Below are 11,276 nucleotides of genomic sequence, written 5' to 3' on the forward strand. Positions count from 1 at the left end.
TTAACATCAAAAATGATTGACAAATAGTTAGCCTGATGGCGTCTGTATGTATTTTAATGTAGTCTCCACTATATAAAAAGTGGTACATGGCCTTGTAACTGTAAGAATTATTGAAAGGTAATAGCAGCTTGCAAACCCCTTAGCCCATGATGTGAAACCGTCGCCCCCTAGTTAGTCGATTTGAACGCACTCCGAGGCGTAGTTATCCATCACATAGCGAGTGGAAGGACCGCAGTCCTGTTAAGGAGCCTATGAGACTTACAGTTACCCTCAGAACAAAGAAGGGAAACAGCAAGGGTCCCCTGCCTCATACTCCGCGATTTGGCGAAAAGAAAAGCTGAAGTAAGTGGAATAAAATGATGTGTGGCAAGTGTCACTTTGCGGAGGAACGGCAGCAGGTGGAGGGGGGGGGGGGGGGGGTTCTGTGATCTGATGAGACCGATGATTGACTGTGATTGGGCCGCTCAGTGGTGTATTAGGCGTTCGGTGTCATACTGGGAACCCCCATATCTGCAGCAAAGCATGGTGCCAGCAGCAGTCCATGAGGGCGCTTCATGAAGGCATGGACTCGAAACCACACAAAGATGAGCGGAGCGGAGCGCAGCGGAGTAAGGGAGAAAACCCGGAGTAGTACAATCTGATGCAGCCTGTGAGGGATTCTGTGGTCCTCCAATCAGGATAACAACCAGAAACACAGAAGAAGAAGCCACAGCGGAGCACCTGGGAACCACAAAGGTTAATTCCCCAGAGGGGGCTAACACCAGGCCATAGTGTAGCTGACAAAAAAAAGTGCCTTTCATCGGCCGTCCAATTTGATGAAGCTTAAGCTTAACCTTAAAAGGACAGCTGTCTGAATGTGCAGTGTTGATGGTAATAGGGTCCCAAAAGTGGTCATAGTATATGATCAATGGTCAAGGTCTGGTGTATATAGAAATGTTAGCATATATTCAGAATTCAAAACCAATATGTATATGGGATATGGTGAGTGTGGAGAGGTGGTGACTGTGTAATGGTGTCTAGTGATATACTACTGTGGTAAACAGAGTGCTGGTGAAATGTTTGGGGCAGAAGTGTGACCCATAGTCCCCTTGGTAATACATTGTCATTGTTAATGTATTGGTCCTTAACCCAAACAGTACATGCATTACCCCTTCACAAACCCAGAGCAGACACTGTGTGGTGTGTGTGTGTGTGTGTGTGTGTGTGTCCGTCTGTTTGTGTGTGTCTCTGCCAGATATCTCTTGTGTTGGCAATGGCAATTGTGCCTCCATTATAGGCACATTGCTGAATCGACAAGCAGGGTTGTTGACCAGCTAGTGTATTATGGGTCAACAGCTGCCTGGCTCAGCGGAAGCTGTGGAGGGCAATTAAAAGCCTGTCTGCTGAAGAGACCCATCCACGCACGCACACACGCGCACACACACACACACACACACACACACACACACACGCGTGCGCCTCCCCCACTCTGTGCGCACAGCATCGCCTCGCTTCTATGGTGACACGGGAGGAACTGCAGCCCAATAATGGCAATTAACATAAAAGTATAATAGCTAATCAAATTGACAGCAACTGTTGTTCATCAGCTCCACACACAAAGCCTTATCAAAACAAACCATTATGAAGGAGGTAATTTCAAAGCTGATCTCCCATCACCATGTCTGTCTTTTCTCTACCTCTCTCTCTCTCTCTCTCTCTTTCCTCTTTTTTCTCTAAAGCTCTCTCTCCCTTTCTCTCTCTCTCTCTCTCTCCCTCCCACCTTCTTCTCAAGCTCTCCTCTCTATTCCCTTCTCCCACTCACTCTCTCTGTTTCTCTCGCACGACCTGGTCTCCTCTGGCAAGCCCAATGGTGACTACGGTAATTACCGCCGAATTTACAAACCAAACAGATTGTTTCTTGATCAAACTGCAGTAGGGGGAGATTTCTCTATGTCTGTATGTGTGTGTGTGTGTATGTATGTGTGTGTGAGGCAGACAAGGGGTAAGATCTCAGCCAACAAAGCAATTGTACAGGTTGTATGACTCCAAACTTGGGGCTGACAGCCATGGCGGTGTTTGGCTCGGGCGGTGGCAGAGTTAAACCGGCGACGAACGCTACCTGTCTGCAGCCCTGTAATTAACGCAGGTGATTCTCCTGCTTCCCTTGATTGAATTGCTGCAATCTCATTATGTTCCAGGCCCTCATTTTCCTGTGAGGGGGGGGGGAGAAAAAAATAAAGCACACACACACACATCCACACAAGGTAAACAGCACCACGGTTATGGCTAATTGTTTTTTTGTTGTGTGTTTTTTTTTTTGCAAGGTTGGTTGGTTCTTTTCAAATCTTATCTGAGTGACTACCACAGTTGCGCTACAATAAACAGTGTTTGTGTATCTGACTTGGAACTTGCATTAGATTTCTGTGTGGGTGCTTGAGATCTTCCCCTGGTAAACCTGCTGACAGGAGATCTGGAGCACACTGTAGGAACGTATCTCCCCTGCTCCTTCAGACCGCCTGCCTCAATCACTGGCCAAGTGTCTTCATCTCGGCATACAGGGCGTCTTGGACTTAACACCCCCCCCCCCCCCCCCCCCCCCCAAACAGAACCGCAGTGCCATTGTTTTCAAAGAGCACCTTAAAACATGTTGCCATTGCCAGGGGGGTCCAATGAATATGTGGAAATTGGGCCGAGCAGCCAGTGGGTGTAATTACAGACAGTCCTTTTCTGCTTTGCGAGCGACTTGGGGGTGAGTGCACGCTGAATGGGATTGTCATGTTAATGCCTTTGTATGACAAGAGTTCCCCAAGAGGCTTGATTCAGACAACCTTCAGTAGCTGGTCCCATTCACACCAAACTGCCCGAGAAATGAGGGCAATTACTATAATGGAGTAAGTCAATATTGGCCAAATTCTTACCCAACCAGCCATGTTCAGTGGCCGGTGTTGCCAGTGAGACTTGGCGGTTGACGTTTTTGGCGTTGTAGTGCGTTGATGGAGGTGTTTTATACTAGTAGACTGTGAATACACTAATAGTGTGTTTGTGTGTTTTTTCTTTTTTCTACAGTATTCTGAGAAGGCCCTGTACAACCAGCTGAGTTTCTACAGGTTCATCTTTGACTGGGATTACGCCTTCAACAAGGTCCTGACACCAGAAGACAGAGGTGAGACAAGAACACAGACATACACACACACACACACACACACTCTCTCTCTGTTGTTTCACATGAATGCAGACATATACGTACGCGCTTGTGCACATGTGCAGCCCCACCCATTTTCTGACCAAAAAATACAAAATTAAGACATTTCACTCACACTCTTACTCATCTCCACGCACAAAAACAGACTTCACAACATACATAAAACACACATCCATCCTTTGCCATCACAGACACACACACACACACACACACACACACACCAGCACATACGCATGAGGTGTGAGTTGTGCTGTGCTGCTGGTGGTGGCGGTGGCGACATCGTGGATGGCAATGGTGGTGGGGGTTGGGTTAAGGATGTTCAGCTCCTCGAGTCGACAGCCCTAATTCAGGCGACGGATTCAATCACGGAACGGCGTTGAATGCAAAGCGCTCCAATCAGTTTGAGGGAGCCGAGGAGAGTGAGAGTGAGCGCAAGTGAGCGAGAGAGGAGCCTCCTCTTGGCCAGCGAGCACTCAGTAATAGCGTTGGCTGTGTTGATTGAAAACAGTTTTTAGATTTTGGAAAATGATAGGGCCAGTAATTGGCGAGAAGGCAAAAGGATAGCCCTTCATAAATAATGGGACATGGAGCATATATTTCGCCCCTGGGCCCGGGCTGAAGGGGGATCCGGCCTGAACGCGCTCAAGCCTGAGCCATGCCGACTCCTTACCCACAATCCTCTTTGATTGATGTCACTTGATTAAAAAGGACCTCTTGGAATAGACTGATATATTTCTTTATTTTTTTTTCCCCCTCCTAGCCCGTGCCAGTTTCGGCCGACGAGGCAGAAGGCGGCGTAGATATATATAATGTGTAATCAATAGATGACCACTCAGAGCTGGAGGGATTGGAGGGGGGGTTGGGGAGTTGGGGTGCTAACATGATTATAGACTTGGCTTTTCCTTCTGAATGTTTTATTTCTTTACTTTTTCTTTTGTTGATTCCGTCAGTAATTGTTTGTAGATTGTTTTTTTTTTTCTTTTTTTCTTTTTTTTTCCTCCTCCCTTCCTCTGACTACTCTGTGTCTGCTTGCAAGGCCTTATCAGTCTGGATTTTACCTTTGGAAAAAAAAAAAAAAGAATGCTGCAGCTGTACCAGCTATTTTTATTTGTTTGTTTTGAATTGTTATAAGGTTTATTTTTACACTACATAGCTCTAAATCAGACCATCTTCATGGCGTGAATAGGGTTTTCTGACACACCCAACTTAAACATCAGACACACACACACACACACACACACACTGCCAGTCCACCTGGTCCCAGACTGGGATAACTGCGTTGTAAGTTATTGGGGGGATTAGCAGCACTCTGATGGATGTGCATCCTACACAGAGCAGTAAAGTATAGCCTTTAGGTGGTTATCCCCCCACTCGCCCCCTTGTCTGCCCCAGTAATGCCCCGCATTACTGCATTACAGACCGCAGGGACACAGGCTGTTCAGTGGGGAAATTGCTGGGGCCGGTTGTCCTATACTATTTGTAGCTGCTCGTGCCTCCACCTTACAGGGGTTTATTTGAGTTGATTTAGACCCCAGGGATGACCCCCACAGAGGTGGATATCTGGCCAGGCTGAGGGTGCCTGTCATGTCTCTGCCTCCTTGGCCTTCTGTCTTCGGCTCCGCTGGGTCTCCACAACAAAGCCTGGTCAGCCTTCATGACTCGTGAGCGTTTTCATACCTGCAACACTCGGCCACTGAGTCTCTTGCTTGACTGGCAGAGACTCGGGAGGTACTGTGGACGATCAGATTTCCTGGTCGTTTTGTACTGAGAGGATTCCTACTTCCGAGTCTGGTTCCTACATTTACATTTACATTTAGTCATTTAGCAGACGCTTTTATCCAAAGCGACTTACATATGTGCGACTTACAATGTATACACATTTTACATTTTACATTGATGGCACACTGCACATCAGGAGCAATTAGGGGTTCAGTGTCTTGCTCAAGGACGCTTCAACAGGGAATCGAACTAGCAATCGAACTAGCAACCTTCTGATTACTAAACGACTTCTCTACCACTGTACCACTGTCGCAGATTCCTCCTTATAAGTCACGTCGATGTTTTAGAGGACACACATACTGGTACACTCAGTGCCTTTGTTATCGCAGCCATCTTACAGTACAGTTGCATAAATATTCAAAAGATTTGATTTCACCCCGATTGAATCAATGTTTCCGGTCCTGAGACATTTAAGTCCTTTTCCCCTCACTTCTTTTTAGGATTGTGGTGAAGGTGGTTTGAGGTCTTCTAGCGTTGTACGACAGTAGCGTTTTGCCCTCTGCCATGCTCAGTGTGCCAGCTAACGGTAAGAGCCCACAGGACAATGAGTGGCACAACAGTGAGGAGACCAGAGAATAAAACGTGTACAATAGCCAACCGTACGGCTAAAATCTTGGAGTTTCAAACACACTCCCATGCACACCGACACACAATAGCACATTCAAACGTATGTACACATACTCACACTTGTGCAGAGTGTGTGCAGAGACACAAACGGGTGCACCCCCCCACCCCCACCCCCATAACTCTACCAAACTCGCTCCATACACCAATCCCCCCCCACCCCCAACCCCACTCAGGGACGTTTAGTGTCGTATCTGGCAGATTTTCTGTCTGTCTGATGAGCGAGGAATTGCTTTTAAAGTGGGCATTATGCCAGGCCCAGCCACACAATAGAAAAACCAATCTCCCCACCACCACCACCACCCCTCTCCCTGCCCTATTCTGTCTGCCTCACTGTTATTGTGGCGCTTTAGATAACTGCGGAGCCGCAGCGCTGGAAGATGAGGCGAGAGTGGGCCACTGGACGCTCGGGCCATAAGGTTATAGGGTGGGAGGGGGGGGGGTTGCTCCTACACCAGCAGTGGGCTAACCGGCCAACAGGAGATGGAAGGATGGAGGGGGGGGGGGGGGGGGGAGAGAGAGAACACAATGGCTGTGGAAAATAAACGGTGGTCAGCCTGATGGAGTTAAGTCCGGAGAGGTGTTACGATTACTCAACGCAGGCTACAGTGACCACAATCGAGATGTCTACTGCGCTTCTCCATGTTGACCACTAGGGGATGTTTTGAAGACCATGGGTGTCAGCGGAGGTTTGACGTCTAAGGGGGTTGTGAAATGGTGTGTGGAGAGTGTATGGGTAACCTTGTGTGTCCAGTCACCGCCTAATGGTGAAATTGCCCCCAGACGGACGACGTTGCAGCCATCTGGAGTATTCTCCCCCACTGGTGATTACTTCATTTTTTCTCGACTTTCCTCCATCTACACAAGCAAGCCAATGCACATTCACCTCTCCTCCGGGCTCCAAGGGGTTAGAACGCCCACCTCTCCCCTCTCTCGGTCTCCGTCGCTCGCTTGTTTGCTCGCGCCCTCCCTCCCCTCGTCACATCATCGCTGTACCGGGACCTTGGAAAGCAGCCATTCTCACCATTTTAGATGTTTCTGGAAGCAAGTCAAAGTGCTGAACTCTCATTCATCGCATCCATTTGTCTTCGCCACACAGACTTCCAGAGCTGTGTTTGCATGTGTATGCATCGTATAGGCCCGCCCACTGGCAGGATGTGGAGCTGCATGATTGGCTCCCGGGCCTGCTCGTCTCTCCGCTCTCTGCCTCTCTGCTAGGAAGGACATCAGACCTCCTCCGCACAACTGGCCATCAAGAGTCACAGCTTCATATTTACTGCCCTCATCAACATTCACAGTGGGATTGTCTTTGTAAAAAAGAAGAAAAAAAGAGCGAGAATCACCTAAACTCACTGTGTGAGTGTACCCACTGTATACGTGGGGGTGCTCATTTATGTGTGTGTGTGTGTGTGTGTGTGCGGGTGTGTGTAAAGTGAGAGATTAGATGCAGGCTGTGGATCTGATCTACATGTAGACCGCAGTCCGCCACCTGATTGCAGCTACTGAGTTAAATGTGGAGGCAATTTCAGCCCTGGCGGGAGTCCTTCCATAATAAAATATTTTCTCTCCCTTTGGAAAAATTAGATATCCCATATCAATGACTTCCAAATCATGTTGAACTCTGATTTCATTCTTTCATGAAGAGCAATTCATTGCTTTCTTTTTAGTCATCCCCTTTAACTCTTCCACTTTGCGCTCTCGCTCTTTCTTCCTCACACCCCCTCTGTCTCTCTGACTCTCTCAAGTGTGGGCAGTGTGATTACGCACACACCGTAATGTAATTTCCTCGCATTTATAAAATAAAAAATTGTCCTTTATCAGTGTACAGATAATGCTCAATTTGCCGGCTAGCTCCTCTACCACCTCTTCATGGTGGAATATGCTTGCCCTCCCTTTCCTGATCACCACACACACACACACACACACACACACACACACTCTCTCTCTCTCTGACACGCACATATACCACCCCTCCTCCCCCCTGCACACTGCCAGCCTGGAGCTGGTGGAAAATCTGCGGGTACGATTGTCAAATCAATTATTCATTCTGTGCAATTACACTCGCACAAAGAACTTTTCTCCGCTCCGAGTGATGATTAAATTAACAGCTATTCCAGCTGCCTGATAACATCTAATAGAATATTCATAAGAAGCCCAAATGGAATGTATGATCTCCATTAACTTCATCATGCTCACTTAATTACATGCTTGTTATTGTATTTACACCTAGTTAGAGCGCATGGAGGCTGATCCACTCTCTCTAGCACTGGCTAAGCCCGGCCAGTGGGATGAGGCAAGGCACCGATGTTGTCGGTTACCTCCACTTGTCATTTTCTTTCTTGCTTTGTGGTCTTCTTCTCCTCTTTTCCTTCTTTTTTTTTTTTTTCCCCCTCTTCTGCCTCCACTGTATCTCTTCGCGTCCAAGTCCACCAGCCCCCCCATACGCAGGCACAGACCTCGTCTCATGTTCTCTTGCAGTTTAAGGAATGCTATTTATTTTAAATACGACCCCTGCAGGGCCACGAAGGGAACTGGGGGTCTCTGACAACCTCCATGGCTTTTAAGTTGCTCTTTTATCCATTCCACACAGTGATTGAGGGGAGAAAAAAGAATGAAGAAGACTGGAAGAGGAGGAGGAGGAGGAGTGGGTTGGGTTGGGGGGGGGGGGAGAAGAATAATTTTCTCCCTCCTTTCAAAAATGATGACATGATTGCTTTCGCTTGATCATGCATCATCTTTTCTCTCCTTTCCTTCCCCCATCCACCCCTCCTCTCCTCCCCTCAGGTAAATAGTCTTCTCCCCCTCTCCCTCTGTATTTCATGTGGTACTGTTCTGTGTATTCTCTTTCTTTCTTTCTTTCTTCCTTCCTTTTTCTAGCTCTCTTGCTACTCTCACCCGTCTCCCTTTCCCCGGAGGTAAAACACATGGTAATGGTTGCCGATGCTGCTGTGGATGGCTGTTAGTGTGCGGTCTCCTTTCCCAAGAGATCCATCTGGTTTCCCCACAGTGCATGTAGGATTAACCCTTGTTACCCACAGGGCAGTCAGCCTAACTACTCGAGCAGCATACCTGCTAATGCATCCATTTGAAAAGAACCATTGAGAGATAAAGGGAGAACAACATGGGAGTAGGTGTTGGAATGATGGGGTCAGGCAGGAAGATGAGACGTCGCCCTGTTGTAGAGAAAAGCAAAAGACTTGGAAGAGCTTAAGACATCCATCAAATCCTGCAAACCCTCAAACACAGTGGGGTCAGTGGTGACGCTTGCGTGCAAAACCACACACAAGTCCTGAGATGCAGTGGCTCACACAAACTCGTTTGTGGCCAAAATGTATTTCCATACTAAAGAAGCAAATCATCTTTACCTTCACCTACTTTTATGTTTACAAGCATTACAATGCACAGTTTTTGGAGATCGATGCCATCAGGTAGAACACGGGGGGCCGTCTAATGAAGACGATTTGGTGGCATAGTCGGATCCCCAGTTATGGCTTTGGTTGACACGCTAGTGTTTGGTCACACAGCCTTCTCAGGCCATGGTTAATGTCTGCAGCTGCATGCTCTGTTGCACCTTCTCTAAAATATTTCCATGAAGTTCCAGTTTTTGTGCTTTCCTGGAGGAGACCGAGGTTGCCTTGGCAACAATGTGAGGTCACAAGGTTGTAGTTGCAGGTGAAATCTGTACCCATGCATCCCACTCGCCGTGTCTGTCAGGAAGACTGTATGCAGCATTCGAAGTCGGGCTTAGTCATGTAGTGGATGGCCTCAATGTGGACGTCAGTGGCTTTAGCAAGATCACCACCAGTGCCTCCAGTGACCCAGCTTTGTAATACTAGTCTAGGTCCTTTTCTGCTGAGATAAACCAATGAAATAGGCAGGACTCCCGTAGAAGGTGATATGCGGCCATAACACCAGCTGACTCCTGTGAGCCAGCCCGTCGCTCCTGCATCAGCTGTACTCTAATTGAAGGTCCTTCCATGGGATGAAATGGCCCAGGGTATCGACCCGAAAGCCCTCCCTCACTGCCGCCCCCTCCTCCCCACCAGGTGGATCATATGTTCATCCGCAGGACTCTGCTGTGCCTGGGTCTTTCCGGGCCTCTTTTTTTCTTTTTCTTTTTCTGCGACCAACGCACTCCCCGGATCGGATCGCCAAATCTGTATTGATTCCTGCACTCTCCACTCCATCTCAAGTCCTGATGACATTGGCTACCTCTATCTCCATTACCCTCAAATCTGGTGTGGCAGTCAGTGGGCTTATTTAGATATGGCTCTGCTGATCACCTAAACGTCACATTGAATATCACGGTGTGCTGCTCCAATGAATTACTTTAGTGTTACTTCAAGTGTTACAAAATGTTAGGGTGGTTTTCATCCTGGTTTTCAAGAAACCTGTACTTTATTGACGTATGATCACATTTTTCACCCTTATCACAGACATGTATACATTAAACCCTCATGTCCTTGTTCTCTTCAGGGATGGTGAAGAACCGCTGGGCTTCAGAGCGTCAGGCGTACAAGAAGCTGAAGGACGTGGTGGACCGCACTCTCACCTCCAGCAGCTACTCGGAGGTCAATCTGGCCAAACTCTTCCAGGCCTTCACAGCGCTCAAGTAAACCTCCACATCTGTCTCCGACGAGTGCACCAGATTTGATGTGTGATTCTCAACCCTGCTTTTCCAAATTTCCGATGAGACTTCAAACCAGAAGCTCATTCTCAGCTCTGTAACCTCTGGAATTGCTATTTGTATTTAACAGAACAACTTGCCATTCGACGGACTGAGTACCTTTTTTTTTATTGACAAAACCTCCCACAATCCCTTCCATGTTATAGCCCAACCTCATGACTTTTCTTTTTTTTTTTTTGTTCTGCTGTTTGTGTAGGATGATTCTCCAGTTATCGGCCAGTATGTAATCTGATCTAGGTCAGTGTTGTGCCGCCCACAATTAAACAGCCATGGCATTACCCTCTCCTGTTGCGACATTCGTCTAGTTTGGCCACATTTCGACCCGGCACATGTGAATACGCAGGGGTCACAGGTCTTATTCTAACGGCAATTCAGTGTGTAATGACAGCGTCTCCAGCCATGTAAGGGACCGTTTGAGCCGTTGTCAATCACCTTGACCCCCCCGCATTCTCCTGGTCCGTGCAGTCCTTTTCCCCTCATCTCTTTTAATCGTCATATGATTCCCTGGCGAAACTGACTCTCATGAGATGATAAAGACCCTCTCAGGTGGATCCCCTCTGCGCACTTGTGCCACAAAACCATGCACTTTCCCCCCTAGGCACACACTCACATACACACACACTACACACCCCACACACCCCAGGACAGTCCAAGGGAATACCAATCATGGCTAAGTAACAGGCAGATTGGAGCTCACACAGGCCTGCCTGATGGGATCTCTGGATCTCTGCCCTGTAATGACTTCTCTCATCACATACCCCCCCTACAACCCCAGCCACATTCACTGCACAGCAATTAGCCAATGATACATACAATACGTACAATGCCTTTGATTCTGGAGATGTTTCTCCCATTTTGCAGTGATTGGACACTTGTTTGAATGAGCCTCGTTTGGTGCCTTTTTGGCTGAAGGCAGAGGAGACGACTGGAGAGGATTGAGGTGATGGCATTTGGGTGGTCTCTGTGTCCAGCAGGTGTCTCTAGCCATGTGTATGTCACTTATAA

The 11,276-nt window shown here is 47.8% G+C and overlaps 2 protein-coding genes across 2 annotated transcripts in view; both read left to right on the plus strand.

Annotated features, from left to right (window-relative positions):
* Window positions 1–11,268, plus strand: part of pola1 (polymerase (DNA directed), alpha 1) — a 66,165-nt gene extending 54,897 nt beyond the window's left edge. Inside the window, exons 36-37 of the mRNA XM_031583843.2 lie at window positions 3,046–3,142; window positions 10,061–11,268. Coding sequence (XP_031439703.1) covers window positions 3,046–3,142; window positions 10,061–10,200 — 237 coding nt within the window. The 3' untranslated portion in view covers window positions 10,201–11,268. The remainder of the gene's footprint in view (window positions 1–3,045; window positions 3,143–10,060) is intronic.
* Window positions 10,982–11,276, plus strand: part of abcc13 (ATP-binding cassette, sub-family C (CFTR/MRP), member 13) — a 14,017-nt gene continuing 13,722 nt past the window's right edge. Inside the window, exon 1 of the mRNA XM_042710340.1 lies at window positions 10,982–11,005. Coding sequence (XP_042566274.1) covers window positions 10,982–11,005 — 24 coding nt within the window. The remainder of the gene's footprint in view (window positions 11,006–11,276) is intronic.

The sequence above is a fragment of the Clupea harengus genome, chromosome 17, assembly GCF_900700415.2.
Source record: "Clupea harengus chromosome 17, Ch_v2.0.2, whole genome shotgun sequence".
Taxonomy (NCBI): Eukaryota; Metazoa; Chordata; class Actinopteri; order Clupeiformes; family Clupeidae; genus Clupea; species Clupea harengus.